Source organism: Cydia splendana, chromosome 9 (genome assembly GCF_910591565.1).
Source record: "Cydia splendana chromosome 9, ilCydSple1.2, whole genome shotgun sequence".
Taxonomy (NCBI): domain Eukaryota; kingdom Metazoa; phylum Arthropoda; class Insecta; order Lepidoptera; family Tortricidae; genus Cydia; species Cydia splendana.
This window is the reverse complement of record NC_085968.1, coordinates 18,871,581-18,888,387: the sequence shown is the minus strand read 5'-3', so window position 1 is coordinate 18,888,387 and position 16,807 is coordinate 18,871,581. Positions and strand designations below refer to the sequence as shown.

At 42.0% G+C, this 16,807-nt stretch overlaps 1 protein-coding gene across 1 annotated transcript in view; it reads left to right on the top strand.

Moving 5' to 3' along the window:
* LOC134793784 (rho GTPase-activating protein 39) overlaps positions 1-16,807 on the top strand; it is a 41,623-nt gene that overhangs the window by 13,170 nt on the left and 11,646 nt on the right. The window contains exons 14-19 of the mRNA XM_063765456.1: positions 1,049-1,311; positions 3,263-3,388; positions 5,065-5,270; positions 6,084-6,276; positions 6,806-6,937; positions 7,863-8,103. Of these exons, the coding sequence (XP_063621526.1) occupies positions 1,049-1,311; positions 3,263-3,388; positions 5,065-5,270; positions 6,084-6,276; positions 6,806-6,937; positions 7,863-8,103 (1,161 nt within the window). The remainder of the gene's footprint in view (positions 1-1,048; positions 1,312-3,262; positions 3,389-5,064; positions 5,271-6,083; positions 6,277-6,805; positions 6,938-7,862; positions 8,104-16,807) is intronic.

Genomic DNA, 16,807 nt, shown 5'->3' with positions numbered 1-16,807 from the left:
TCCCATTTACTTGGGGTCGGCCCTCCTCGTATGAGGAAGGTTCCCCGCTGTACTGCAACTGGAACCTCCGCGGCATGCAGCACCTGCTGCCGCTGCAGGATTATATCATCCAGCAGGCCAAGCTGTCCAGTGAGTACATAAACTTGTGAACTTATGTCACAGGTATCCAGTCTGAATTAAATGTCATATACTAGAAAAAGTGATTAAGGCCTCCAGTGCCCCAGGCTGCAGGCTGGCAGACATTTATTTCAGTTTATAATTTATATAGTTGTGTTTCTACTTGAAATTAAAGCAAATAATAATATTTTCTGAAAAATAATTTAATTTGTTCCAATACTTTTAATAGTATCCAGAGTCTGTCTACTTATCTGTTACCTTTTTACGGCTATACCATCGAACCGGGGAGGACACTACATTTTTTTGGAAATCCCCGTGGAGGGAAGAAAATTACACAGCGAACCTCACGCAACACAAACAGAATCTGCAACTGTCTGGTTTCACCATTAGGGTGGTATTCCACCTATCCAATTTCTTTATCCAATGTGTATTGCGTCTCACATTTTGCTTTAATGACAAAGAAATTGACACAGGTGGAATACCACTCTTAGACCGTTGTCCGTCATTATGAAAAATGAGCACGCATAATTAAAAAAAAATTATTACAAAATACAAATCGTCAGGTGACAAGCAAAATTCACTAATTACCACCACAAGTTCCAGCCAAGCCATAGTGAGCCATATTAGTACTACAAGAGGGTCGATTTTTGTTTAATTTTTTTTAGTAATTAGTGAGTTTTGCTTGTCACCTGATGAAATACGAATCATTTATTCTTAGAAAGTGAGTAATATAAATGGTGTTTCGATTTTCGGTTTTTGATTTCACGTTGGTTTTTGCGATTTACTAGACACTTGTTCGAGCCGAGTTCGAGTATGTTTAGTTTGTTGTTCAAATTACTTCAAAGATGTCGCTGTCCCCGACGCGTAATGTCAGGGGTGCCATTTGCGTTGCTAGATTTGCTCCGTAAAGTGACACAGCATCGTTTTACAGGGGGCGGTCGGTACGCAGACGGGGCGGGGTCGGGGTCGGGGTCGGACAACGAGTCGGCGTCGTCGCGCTCGCGCTCCGGCTCGGCGGGCTCGCGCTCGCTGTCCGGCCACGAGCCCGACAACGAGTCCAGCGACGGCGGCGCGCGCACGCCCGACGACGACGACGGCTCCGGCGTCTACCTCGCGCACCAGCACGCCGAGTACATGAACCACGGCGTCGCCTACTACAATACCTTCCACGAGCCCGACAAGGACTACCACCGGGTCAGTACAAACACCGACTCTTAACTCTCCATCGGTGGATCTTATGCCTGCCGTAATAAGGTTTACCGACAGATAACAGTGTGGACGATGCTACACCTTCAGTCTAGATACATCCGACGCCGTGGCGACAGCGTACCGGCCCGGTCATGAGTTCGCGTGGCGGCGGCAGTGGCGAGCGGCGGCCATAGGAGGGGACGAGAGGTCGGATCGCTGTTTCTCGCCTCTACGCGGCCTCGCAGCCACGCGAAGTCGTCACCGGGCCGCGAATTTACAAAGCCTATACTGATAAGGTCCAGATGCGAACTGAATTGGATTAGCTTTTGTTTGGACAAAACTTGATCAAACCCTAATCCATTACAGTACAGAATTTTACTGAAATCGTATAGACTTTGTTGGCTAAATTAATATGGATATTGTTGCTACAAATGCTAGTTTGTTGCGATCTAAACTTGAATAATATTTTAGTAATTACTCCGATTGTATTATATTAATTAATGTTCGTGCTAATTACTTAAAAATGCCTAATTTTTTTTTCATTTAAGAACTAGATCAGTTGAGATTTCTTATTAGGACATGTTTAATGTGAAATCGTAATACAATTATAAGTCGACTGTATTTTATAATACATTGGTACATAACGAAGTAGATGATTTATTTAAGGACCAAGATTTACTACGGTGTTCTGACTTTTCTCCGAAGTTTTATTGTCCGAATTTCACTTGCCAGACAACTTTTCGCAGATGATTTACTTTGGCAACCAACATTCGCCAAATTTTCATCATGACAACGTTTTACTTTATAGAATTATTGTGTAGTAGATTATTACTATGTGTACAACGTTTGGAGTACATTTCTTTGGTCAAATCATTCAACTTGCTAGATATTTATTAATACGATATCGTCTAGTCATTTGACAGATTTCACTGAGTCAAGATGGGTGAGACGACGAGCGAAGCGAGGAAGAGTGTGTTAGGTGAACTCCGACCAAACAGCGAACCGACTTTTTTTTTACATAGAACGACTTTTCTGGCAACAGTTCATTTTCCTGGGGGTTGCAGTTCTAACCTAACCTAAGCCACTTTTCTGGCAACAGTTTATTTTCTTGAGGGTCGCAGTTCTAACTTAACCTAACCCACATTTTTGGTAACAGTTCGTTTTCTTGGGGGTCGCAGTTCTAACCTAACCTAACCCACTTTTCCAGCAACATTTCGTTTTCTTGGAGGTTGCAGATCAAACTAACCTAAACTACTTTTTTGGCAATTTACATGAATACTAGGTGAAAAGTAATTTGGTAAAAAAATAATTGTTGAAATCAATATTCAGTGAACTTTAGTGTCGTACAAATAATACTCGATGAATAATATTGAATAATGACGGCGAGACTCTGCTCGACTAGGTATTGTGAGAGCATTAATGTTTAAATATATCGCGACAAAATCTAAACCATTTGAGTAAATGAGTATTATTAAAATTTAGATATCACATTCAAACGTGCCTGAACTTACTAAACTCGACTAGGTTTTGGCGTGAATAATATTTGAAAATATGTATGCAAAAAGCTAATCCATTTCAGTGACTACTTTTTACCGAAACGGTATAGATATTGTCAAGTAATATGCATAAACAAAAGCTCACCTATTAAAATCTGAGTCGTGACTGAAATAGTATAGCTTTTGTAAATTCGCCGCCGGGCCGGTACGCTGAAAGCTAATCGTGAAAAGGGGCTCGGCGTTGGATGTATCTAGACTGAAAGGTGTACTATGAACCCGACCCTCTGGCCTTCATGAACGAAAAGTGACAAGCGGGAAGTGCGTCAAGGCGTGTAAAATGTCTACTAGATATTGGATCGTACTTATCAACAAAAACCTGACGATGTCCACAGCTCGACATGGACGAGTGTATACATTTTATGTTAGAATAACCACATATAGTTTTTGTTTTGTTGTTGTAGCCTGTAGCGGGCGCAGAGGCGCTGTACAGCCCGGTGCGCGCGCACGCGCCGCGGCCGCCGGAGCAGGACATCGAGATCTTCGCCAAGGACCACCTCAACTTCAACAAGGGCATCTTTAGGAAGAAGGTAATTAACCAGGCACCATTGACTAGGAATCCTCTAGACCGAGTTTAGAGCAATTATTTCATGCAACCGATGTTGCCAAAAATGCGGGGGTGCGCGGGACGAGGTGAGCGAACCGTGCCGTGATTGGTCTGTTCAAAGACACGGACGTCACACAAAGACACTTTCGACTCGAACATGGAGTAAAATTACCGTATGCGTGGCAGAGGGGGTAGCGCGACTATGCTCAGTCTGGAGGATATTTTGTCTGTGCCAGGCAAAATTCAGGCGGGATTTAATGCACAATGGTGCTACATTGACCAACCTGCACGAATAGTATTTTTATTAAAAATGTCTGTCATAAATAAAAATCAGATCAAGGGCTTTGTGTCTTTGTGTTTTGTGCACGTTTACTGGCTGGCGCGGCACGCCGCCAGTGCAGCACAAGGCCGCACTGGCAGGGTCGCCATGTAGGGTTGGGCGTTAAATGAAACTATTTGGTTGTAGTATAGGTCTATAATGTCTAGAATAACATGTGTACGAGCTTATATAGTGTAGGCTATGTTATGTGTGAGGGTAAGGCGTAACACACACTACAAAGCACTGAAACTCTCAGTGTCCACTCCAGTATATTACTTATCAACAAACGGCATGGCATTTTTGGCCTTTTGATCACCACAAATATTTTATATAATAATCATAACATGATATAATGAATGCTTTTGCCAGTGCATGAAATCCACTGGCTGCTGGGTAACCTGCTGCTGGCTTTTATGGGTAACACCTTTATCCATAATAGTAGTTTATGTGACTGCTACATAATGAAAGGCATTAAAATACGAGTGTGGGTTTATGAAACGAATGAAATGAGTTTCATAATAGTATCACACGAGTGTTTTAATGCCTAATTATGTACAGTTACATACACTGCTTTATCTACACACATATTATAAACTTTCTATGATATATTCACTAACCTCATATTACAGCCGACATTGGGGCACTTTCCTCTCTGGCGGAACTCGCGGATATGAGCTGGCGTCTCCGAAATATCTTTATCGCACATTTTATACGAAACTTTTGTTATAGTTACTTTAAAAACAACAAAACAAATTATTTTTTTCTTACAAATTAATTAAAATATAAACTGTACGTCAAATGGCGGCAACTTTTTTCACGCATGTCACCCATCCAAAGTTTTTTTTTATTCAGAGACAAACTAGAGTCGGGGTCGATTACCATATCGTCCGATACCAACTTACCTGCGGGATTTGTCAATATTGTATGCAATTGTCATTTGATTTCGAATAAAACGTCATCTCGACTGATATTAGAATAGGGGTCAAATCAAATTGCTTTTTTTATTCAGAGATGTTCGAAATTTAAAATGCATTACCAAATCGATTTTTATATAGTAATGAAGCTATTACCACATTTTCACAGATAAGAAATTTGCTGTAACAAAACAGTTTATCGTAATGTGGGCCATTATTTACGGATTTTGAAGGCGTTATAGAGAGTTTATGATATGTGTGTAGATAAAACTTTATAAGCCTCAATTAGTTTGTTTTATCCCTTTCTTACATAAAGTGACTGATTACTAAGACAAACGATTAATAGCTAATTGAGGATTGAAGTACGTTTATAACTAAGGCTACCGCGCACACACTGTAATGACTACTATATTATTCTATTTTCAGGCGTCAGTACGCGACATGTTATCATGGACGTCATCAGGCATCAGCGCACCCATGGTCGGCGCGGACTGGGACAAGGCGCACAAGAAGGCAGCCACCGACCTGTTCAGACTTGTCCAGATATACATGGGCGACCGCAAGGCCCGGCCGGGGATGACGCTCAACTCCGTCGCCCAGGACTTGCTGCATGCCACCTTTGCTAATGAGAAGTGAGTAGACTATAAAAGCCACAAGTTACAAGGTCGCAGACATGTTCAGACTTGTTCAGATATACATGGGCGACCGCAAGGCCAGGCCGGGGATGACGCTCAACTCCGTCGCCCAGGACTTGCTGCATGCCACCTTCGCTAACGAGAAGTGAGTAGACTATTAAAGCCACAAGTTACAAGGTCGCAGACATGTTCAGACTTGTTCAGATATACATGGGCGACCGCAAGGCCAGGCCGGGGATGACGCTCAACTCCGTCGCCCAGGACTTGCTGCATGCCACCTTCGCTAACGAGAAGTGAGTAGACTATTAAAGCCACAAGTTACAAGGTCGCAGACATGTTCAGACTTGTCCAGATATACATGGGCGACCGCAAGGCCCGGCCGGGGATGACGCTCAAATCCGTCGCCCAGGACTTGCTGCATGCCACCTTCGCTAACGAGAAGTGAGTAGACTATTAAAGCCACAAGTTACAAAGACGCACACTTGTTCAGACTTGTCCAGATATACATGGGTGACCGTAAAGTCCGGCCGGGGATGACGCTCAACTCTGTCGCCCAGTAGGTAACGACAAGTGAGTAGTAGTAAAAGTGAGTTTGAAAAAGCTACAACAACTTAAGCTATGGAATGGCGACACGCTGCCGCGGTTACAAACGTGTACACAATGGACCTATTTTAGGGTGGTATTCGATCTGTCCAATATCTTGATCCAAACTCATTGCGTCTCACTCTCTCGTTAAGCAAAATACACAAAGAAATTGGACAGGTGGGATGCCACCCTTACGCACGTGCTAACATGTGTCTTGTTATTTAGACTGCGAGACGAGCTGTACGTGCAACTATGTCGGCAAACGACAGAGAACCCGCTGCGAGACTCCCTGCTGCGCGGCTGGGAGCTGCTGGCCGTGTGCCTCGCCTTCGTGCCGCCCTCGTCCGCCTTCCAGCCCGCGCTCACCAACTACGTCAACCGCCACCGCGACCCCGCCTTCGCGGACGCCTTCCCCGAGGTATGCCAATGATGACGATACCCCACACAAGTAAAGAGCTTGCTTGGTTGACATCAACAGGTTAAGACTGCCGCACAAACACTGTGTGACTACTAAATCATTCATTGACTTGTGAAAAAACCCTCGAGCCCTACTTACAGTTTTTTTGGCCGGAGCTTGAATGTCATGGCGGGTGTCAGCCGGATGGCCAGTAACCGGAAGCAGTTTGTTAATTTAGATGTCAAAACATGTATTATAGATACATCCTCTTCATACCGCTTAGCATTCATGACTTGCTTTGTCGCAACACAAGACAAATAAATCATACTTACGGCCCGGCTACCACATTGCGCGACCGGCGGCGGCGGCGCAGCTACCATAGGTGGGAACGAAAGATACGGTCACTGTGTTTCTCGCTTCAACCTATGGCCACCGCTCGCCGCAGCCGTCGCCCGCGCAATATAGTGGCCAGGCCGTAAGCGGTCTGTTGCCTCTTTCGTTCGACATATTTTTTCTTGAAACGATAATGATAATGATGTACTTCTGTCAGGTTGGCAAATGGCCGATCCACGTGCAAGTGTCTCACTACGCGGGCGTGGCGTGCAAGCGGCTCGAGCGGATCGGCGTCAGCGGCAAGCGGCAGCCCAGGAAGCCCACCACCGAGGACATCGACCAGGCGCGGGTGAGTTTAGTCCTTACGTCGTTGGCATAAGGTGCAAGTGTCACACTACGCGGGCGTGGCGGGCAAGCGGCTCGAGCGGATCGGCGACAGCGGCAAGCCGCAGCCCAGGAAGCCCACCACCGAGGACATCGACCAGGCGCGGGTGAGTTTAGTCCTTTCGTCGTTGGCATAAGGTGCAAGTGTCACACTACGCGGGCGTGGCGTGCAAGCGGCTCGAGCGGATCGGCGTCAGCGGCAAGCGGCAGCCCAGGAAGCCCACCACCGAGGACATGGACCAGGCGCGGGTGAGTTTAGACCTTATGCCGTTGACATAAGGCTTACGAATGGACAGTCGATTGTGTTAAAGATGGCATCATCAGAAAATCTCATAAGACTGGGTCTGTGCTATGTCGACAGAAGTTACATGTTTTTAACGAACTAGAATAATACGAGTAGAAGCCTGACTAGAGCTTAAAAATGACCCCACGGCTATTGAGCTGAGAACGATTGACTGTGCTCGGCAGAATTTCGCGCTTTCTAGTCTAGAGACCATTAAACCATTATGTGCTATAATTGACATGAAACAGCTGGATTTCGACTCGATTTGCTATTTAAGTAACTACGACCGTTGAAGGTCAGACTCTACAGTTCTCCTTCTCTGTCTCATGTGAATTGTCAACTTAGATCTGGCGGCTTAGCACGGTCGCGTTTTTATCCCTTGTCACCATGCCTGTCACGTTCTAACAAGTACGTAAGTGCGAAAGGGACTCGCATAGTGATAGACGATAAAAATGGAACCGTGCTGCGCCCACAGGTTGCAGGCCGAGCTACAAAAAACTCCTTACACTTTTGTATCCTAAGTTTTTATTTTAACAGATATATTTTTTGTAAAATATTTGTTAGTTTCTTGAGTTTCACTTGACTAATACCCGTCCATTTTCCACAGATCCAAATATTCCGACAATCAATGTTCGGCAACACGCTATCCGAAGTAATGGCGTTACAAAAAGAGCGGTTCCCGAACCGCCAGCTGCCGTGGGTGCAAGTGGCACTCTCGCAGCAAGTGCTAGCGCTGAGCGGGCGCGAAACTGAGGGCATCTTCAGGGTGTCGGCCGACGTGGACGAGGTGGCCGCGCTCAAGGCCAAGATTGACAACTGGGAGCTGCCGGACGCCTCCACCCTCACTGGTGAGTACCAGCTGTGGCAGGTGACCCTGAGCGGCGAGACCGAGGGCATCTTCAGGGTGTCTGACATAGACGAGGGCGGTCAAGGCCAAGATTGATAATTGGGAGCTGCCGGACGCCTCCACCCTCACTGGTGAGTACCAGCTGTGGCAGGTGACCCTGAGCAGCGAGACCGAGGGCATCTTCAGGGTGTCTGACATAGACGAGGGCGGTCAAGGCCAAGATTGATAATTGGGAGCTGCCGGACGCGTCCACCCTCACTGGTGAGTACCAGCTGTGGCAGGTGACCCTGAGCGGCGAGACCGAGGGCATCTTCAGGGTGTGACATAGACGAGGGCGGTCAAGGCCAAGATTGACAATTGGGAGCTGCCGGACGCCTCCACCCTCACTGGTGAGTGCCAGCTGTGGCAGGTGACCCTGAGCGGCGAGACCGAGGGCATCTTCAGGGTGTCTGACGTAGACGAGGGCGGTCAAGGCCAAGGTCGACAACTGGGCCCTCACTCATGATTCAAGGACAAACTGCCCGTGAACCTTTCTCTATTTAGTCCATGTCCCAGTTAGAGCTTTCCACTACATTGTTGTAAACGCTACTATGTTGATATTTCTAAGAATGCAAGCGAGAGAGCTACTAAAATATATTTTTTCTACTTGTCGACTGTAATTCTTGAATTAAGATTTCTTATACCAAACTGCAATTGGGTATTTTTAATGTATGGGCTCCCAACTCAACTATAATATTCATATCGATACAGTTTAGTCAACTATAATGAAATTGACCAATCACAGCTCGCCGCGATCAAGAAGACGAAACAAAACCATAGCTCAAAATAATTATTCATTTTAGGTTGTATAGTAGAAACAATTGCTTCATAAGTCAGAAACGCGCATGTGACCAGCAACGCTAAGTGGTATTCGTAGTCTATGGATGTTGCTATACATCCATAGACTACGAATACCACTTAGCGTTGCTTGTTAGTCTCCATAGGCTACGGTGGCCGAAATCGAGAAAACAACTGTCTAAAAACTGAATTTAGCGCGGAGCAAGTACCAGGGCCTCATGAGTTACGAGAAGGTGTCGTTGTCCAGCCCGCCGGGCCGAGCCGGGCGGGGCGCGTACCAGTATGAAGGTATCGCGGCTGTTCGCGTAAATCGCGTATCTTAGCTTTTGGTTTGGTTTGTTTGTATGATTCTACTAGTTGAAAGTATTATTTATATTGACGCGTAGAAAAAGTATTGTATACAATAGTGATATAATCAAGCTTTTCAATCTCGTACCTTACTTAGACAACTCAGCAAGCTTCGTTGTCTAAACACGGTACTCGACTGAAAAGCTCTCTATTATATCACGATTGTATAAAATACTATTTGGTGGAATGCTTTCTTTCGTACAACATGACCATAATACCATCTTACTATTTTATATTAGTGACAATATTTCGTATAGTCGGGCAACAACAGAACTAGACTAGCTAAGCAAGGTGTACAAAATTACCTACACCCGCTGAATTACCTCAACAATAAAGTTATGTTCAACTGTTTTGAACGTCTCGTCTCGCCCGCTTAGCAACTTCTGTTGACTGTATTAAGGGAAAATTGCAGTAATGGTTATTAAAGATGACTCAAGCTTGACCGGGCCGTGCCCCGGGCCGAGGCGTCCGACATGTAATTTTCTATGACGGCTGATCGGTGATCACGTGGTGGTTTCCATAGAAAACGAAGCGCCGTTTGCTCCGGCCCGGTCCGGCCTGGTCTAGCGTGAGTCATCCTTTAATGCTCAGCATTTTATTAAGTTTCAAGCTTCAAAAGTAAAAGTCATATTATAAATATGTGCTGTATTTTGTTTCGTAATAAGACTTCCACATTGTCTTATTTACAGTTCGACGCCTGAGATTACATGTTAACGAAACAAAAACATAAACCTACAAGTAATAATATTAATTTAAAATAAGAATAATCTTGATCATAATCAAGTGTATAAATCGCTAAAATAAAATGAGTTTCCTCAATCATAAGTGATTATGAAATAATAATAATAAATTACTTTGTTTACTATACCTATGTCTAAACTTCACGATTGTAATATTCGATGTGCAATATTATGTATAACTTACACATACATAACTTACACACATTACACATGTATGTATAGGGACTTGTAAGGATGTGTTTTATGATCCGAGCTGGCTCGGTCACCTAGCTCTTAATGTTTAATGTACAGATTAAGGTAAAATAATATTTGAAAACTTCAACTTAATTTCACGAAAACAAACCAAATATATTTTTACTTCTTTATAGGGTTCCGTACCCGAAGGGTAAAAACGGGACCCTATTACTAAGATTCCTCTGCTCGTCTGTCTGTCTGTCTGTCTGTTTGGCCGTCTGTTTGTCACCAGGCTGTATCTTATGAATCGTGATAGCTAGACAGTTGAAATTTTCACAGATGATGTATTTCTGTTGCCGCTATAACAACAAATACTAAAAACAAAATATAATAAATACTTAAGTGGGGCTCCCATACAACAAACGTGATTTTTTGCCGTTTCTTGCTTAATGGTACGAAACCCTTCGTGCGCGAGTCCGACTCGCACATGGCCGGTTTTTTTATGTAGGTAATTCCAGAGTACAACTTCTCAAAATGACCTTTCGCCTTGAATCACGCAAGCACAACAACAATTTAATTATATAACGACTGTAATTGACACCTCACCTCATCAACACAAAAACCAAACATGTCATTCGGTCACGTGTTGCCATGTACAGCGAGCTGCAATAGTGCATAACGATTTTTTACGATTTTTTGATTTTGGCATATTTGAATTCCTTTTTCAATTTCCCGTCGACCCACATAAATATTTTTGTTATATCTTTATTAGTTTTGAAAATAACAATTCCGCTATGTGAACACAGAACAACATTTGTATAAAAAAAATAGAACAGAAACAAAAAAAATAGGTATGTGATTTTTTAGCACTTAACGAAATTAAATGCCTTGTTTTCCGTCGAGGGTGATGGCGATAATATTGCACATGGCGATTTATTGTAGAATGGATTACCCGACATTGACCCTAAAATCCGCTATGTATCATCTCTCGTAAAGTCAACAGCAATAGTATCTTACACAACTAGGGCCGCAAAAATATGTGACACGTTCTTATTTGGAGCGCAATAAGAGCGCGTCATATATTTTTGCGGCCCTAGTTGTGTAAGATACTATTGCTGATGACAGTGATGACTGTACTATGTTACTTTGGAAACAAATTGCTATGTGTAAACTTCACACATGACGATTTTAAGTGAATCAAATTTAAGTCGCTATGTAGCAAAATTTTGATTAAAATAATTAATATTGTAAAAAATTACGAAAAAAACTGTTTATTTTCTTCATGAGTATCATGTAAAAATCATTGATCTATTAGAAAAAAATACAGGTGCAACAAATATATTACAAACAGGAAAATAAACAGTTATTTTTGTCTCCTGAAAAGTAGCTTAACAATACATGGCGATTTTTTTATTCGCACCGACGATAACCCACTTTATCCTCTAGCCGCGATTAAGTCCCGTTGTACAATTGAATATATCCCATTCCATTATTTTAAGAGTCTTTGTTTTGAAAAATCACAATTGCTTTTGTATTAATTGTTAGATTATTTTAGAACGGCTAGATTAGATTGGAACAAAAATTACTGATATAAAACACTGCATCAAAAAATTGAAATGGAACTGGGCAGGTCATATTATAAGAACAAACAAAGACAAATGGGCCAAAGATGATGGATTGGTGTCCAAAGTACAATAAGAGGAAACATGGCGGTCAATACTGTAGATGGGAGAATGACATAAAGAAAATAGCAGGAACAACATGGATGAGAATAGCAAGAGACCACTTAAATATTTATTATATTGTGTTTTTTGTATTTGTTGATATAGCGGCAACAGAAATACATCATCTGTGAAAATGTCAACTGCCTATCACGGTTCATGAGATACAGGCTGGTGACAGACAGACAGATAGCCGACTCTTAGTAATAGGGTCCCATTTTTACCCTTTGGATACGGAACCCTATAAAAGGTTTATATTATATACGTTGCGTCTTTATTATCTGATAGATAGATTTCATAATACGAGAGTTAAATTTTACTATACTTATAATTGTACTGAGTAGACTTTGTTGTCACCCGAGCCATAAACCCCTATACGTTAAGCATTTTTGTGTTTTAACACAAGATTTAATAGTTAAGACTTGGCGTTGTTTATTTGCTAAAATGCGACTGTCATTTACAACCTAAATATTAACACAAAAGATGCACAAAAACCATAATATGTTGCGAATCACACAAATACATGAGATCAACAACGGTAATAGTTGATGTCATCATGCTTAAAAGAGACCGGTATCGATTTTAGTCGCAAAAATGTAAAATTTATAGATTTTGTCGTAGAAATTGCGTTGCACTTTTTGCTACCTAATAGAAATAACAAGTACTGGTTTCTATTCGCACGTCTCCCAATCTTGCACTTTTACAGATATTTTTTTTTAAAACAGACTCACTAAATTAGTAATGATTTGTTTTCTGATGGACGTTTAGGTAACCGCGCGTAAAGCACTGATTTTGTCGATCTTATTTGTAAATTTCGTAAAGATTAGACTGCTAAAAATGGTAATTTTGTATTACACATATTCTGTACTCGAACTTTAATAGACTACATTTTTGTTATTATGACTTTGAAGTAGTGTAAATGAAAGTTAGACGAAATCAATTTTCTCCAGAAATTACTTCAAAACAAGTGACAATTTCTCTGAAAATCGACTTAATTTCAACGTAATTTTCACACTTAAACAATCGGTCTCATTTAGTATAATTTACTACCATAATTTTTTGATGAATTTTTAAAAACTCCCCCTTCTCGTCATATATTACCGGTGACGCACGCTCGCGACCTCATTATTAAAAGCCAAGATGAGAAGACGTGCTAATAGAAACCAATACTTGCTATTTAGATATTACGTAACAAAAGATGTACAATTTCAACGACCAAATCCATCAATCTCACATTTCTGCTCTAAAATCGTTACCGGCCTCTTAAACAATTTCGACCCGGATCTGGCTACTACGCGCTTATGTCAAATTATGTCGTAATCTGTCTCATGCGCAAAATTATGTTGTCCCATAAAAGAGCCATCACGCCGCAACGTAATAGACAGCCAGGATTTTTTACACCACACGTTGATTTTCAAGGTTTGTCAAAGGTTTGTCAAGGTCATGACAAACAGCACAAAACGTAGGATTGAGATAAACGGAGCACACATCGCATGTGTCCAAGAATACCTTTATCTTGGCCAAATAGTCTCTTTCCAGGCGCGACAAGAGAAAGAAGTCCAAAGACGCACCGAAAACGCCTGGAAGAGCTATTGGTCAATGAAACACCTGATGAAGGGAGACCTACCTCTATCACTCAAGCGTAGGCTCATGGACATGTGCGTACTTCCAGTTTTCACCTACGGTGCTCAGACCTGGTCATTGACGGAAGCTCAGAAGTCCAAACTCGGGGTTTGCCAGAGAGCTATGGAGCTCAGCATATTAGGTGTAAAATTAAGGGATCGAGTCCGAAACACCACGCTGCGCTCTAAGACTCGAATAATGGACGTAGCTCGGAAAGCGGCCAAGTTAAAATGGGACTGGGCTGGTCATGTCTGCCGAATGCCGGACGACTTGTGGGCCAAGTTAACCACAGAGTGGGAGCCCCACGAGTCTAACCGGGGAGCCGGCAGGCCTCGTCGGCGATGGCGGGATAACTTGGACTCCTTCTTGAGAGGCTGGCCAGATATTGTACTAAATAGAGACGAGTGGAGGAAGAGGGGGGGAGGCCTTTGCCCAGCAGTGGGACACAGTGGGCTCTGAATAATAATAATAATACGTTGATTTTACTTGAAATTATATTTTTTACTTTTGATAACATGTAGGTACACCTATATTTTAGATTTTATTAAAATATATCTTATAGTTTCCGAGCAAACTGGCTGCTACATACAGACAGACGGACATGAAGAAACTATAAGGGTCCTAACCTTCCATATCCTAGTCTTTGCCATTTTGGTTACGGAACCCTAAAAAAACCTTGCTCTGTTTATGAATCATCCTCTAGAAAATGCACAAATGCGAATTAAAATATTGCTGTGTGATTTTGTTTATCATTCAGATGCTTGCTTGCGGTTGCTGTAAGCTGGCTATCTGAGTTATTTACCTATATTCTCCGGAACAATAGACTGCCAAAACAGTTCAAGCTATCCAAAAGAGTCGCAGTACTAAAACCGGGAAAGCCCGAGGATCAACCTGAAAGATATAGACCAATTACCCTTCTAAGCTGCGCACTTAAACTGCTTCAACGTTTAATCTTAGCTAGAGTTGAACCGTACATAGAAGTTGTCACTCCACCTGAACAAGCTGGGTTCCGAAGTGGAAGAAGCTGCACGGACCAAGTACTGGCCCTTACGACTCATATTGAAGCCGGATATCAAAAAGCCTTGAAGTCCACAGCAGTGTTTATAGACCTGACAGCTGCTTATGATACGGTGTGGAAACAAGTCTAGTCTAGTTTACAAAATATCGGTGATTCCATGCAAGGAGATAGCGGATCTCATAACCGGTATGTTGAGCGAGCGGGAGTTCGAAGTGTTCTTGGGTGACGCTAAAAGCAAGATAAAGAAACTAAATAATGGCTTGCCACAAGGGTCTGTTCTAGCTCTTCAATCTATATATCCACGACCTCCCACCTACAGACGCTACAAAATTCATATACGCTGATGACATTGCACTAGTAGAGCAAAACTTTCACCTCTGGAGAAACAACCCTTACCAACGACCTAGAAAGGCTAACAAAATACTTTCAACACTGGCGCCTAATACCCAGTGCAAGCAAGACTGAAGTATCGTGCTTCCATCTGAGCAACCAAATGGCTACCTATGAACCAACGGTCTATTTCAATGGGGAAAAGCTCAAATACAACCAGCACCCAAAATATCGTGGAATTACTCTGGATAGATCTCTCACGTACAAGGAACATCTTGTGAAGCTCTCCCAGAAACTATCAACGTGAAATAATATCCTGCATAGGCTATGTGGCACCTCGTGGGGAGCATCTGCCGATTGCCTGCGCACCACTGGTATCGCACTGGTTTATTCAGCAGCGGAATACTGTGCCCCAGTGTGGTCAGAAAGCGCTCACGTGGGCAAGGTGGATACCAAACTGAATGAGACTATGCGGTGTATATCAGGAACGGTTAAGTCCACTCTTTCCCATTGGCTACCAATACTATGCCACATAGCACCTCCACACTTGAGGAGAAACTCCTTCACTAAAGTCAGATTTAGGTATAAAATTATACCTATACTCGCCGCCTGCAACAAAATTGAAACTTATAACCGCGCACGAACGGTGAATCTTCTTTGCGCGAGCGCCACGTGACACGACTATCGTGCGGTCGAGCGGCAGCCCATTGCCATACGCCTGCCCTGCCCGGGAGGCCCGCCGGCCAAATGTACCTACACTGCGTAGTGACACCCCCCTGCTTAAGTCTTAAACCATTCATTTGGTAGTTAGCATAAAATATGAAACTGCCTTGATCCGCCCCCTATCGTTCTGGCTTCAACCGATTTTCATGTTTTGAAACTCTTTTTATTGAAAAACGCTTTAAATATGTAAATATGTAACATTTACCTACTTATAAAATTAAATTAAATTAAATTAAATTTATTTAAGACCAACAAAGGATCTATTTCGTTAGTGACACATTTTAATCTTACAACTAATGTTAGTAGGTATACACACAAAACTTATGAAAGCAAAATAATGTAAATGATCGAATATGATTTGTTAATTGTTAGGTACATATTTGCCGTGATTTCTTATTCAAAAGTGTTTTTCAATAAAAATACACTTCAAGATCACGTATCTTCTTTCTCATGCTAAATAAAACGAATTATAGGACCATGTAATAACAAATATTTCAAAACTAAATTACTATTAATAAAAACATCCCGATATATTCCTATTAGTAAAATATCACAATTTTAGCAGCTTCATTGTTACGTTGAGTAAGTATTTATATTACGTAGTAAAACTTCTGTAAGTTTGTCACATCGAGTTAAATTGACTTGAATATTCTTGCCTAATAAAATATCATATTGCATGTGGTTTGTTTACATTTTGTTAAATACCCAAAGAAATACACTACAGCTTATCACATCGCCAGCGCGCACGCCTGCATCTATAGTTTGTTTTTGTTTGCTGTTGAATTTTTGATTATTAAATGCAATTTATGGTGAGTTTTTAACATTTATATTAATCAAATTAAATATTTTTATTTGTGTAAAAGCGGTTTTATGACATTTTTTCAACGATTTTAACAAGTCTACAAAAGGTTCGGTTTCGGTTTCGGTTTCGGCCGAAACTAGAGCCAAAGCCGAACATTCGGTTTCGATTTATGGTGACAAAAAAATTACCATGTTTGATTATTGATCTTACCTACGATTCGTATAAGTCTGATTTTGAATAAGTAATAAAGAAAAAAAAAAATAACATGGTGTTTTTTCAATTTCTCGAGATACTCGAGAAACTCGAGAAATCGTGGTAGAGAATTCCCGTGCCTCGAGAAATTAAAAAGGCCGAGAAACCAGAAACCCTGATACTTATTACAATGCGCT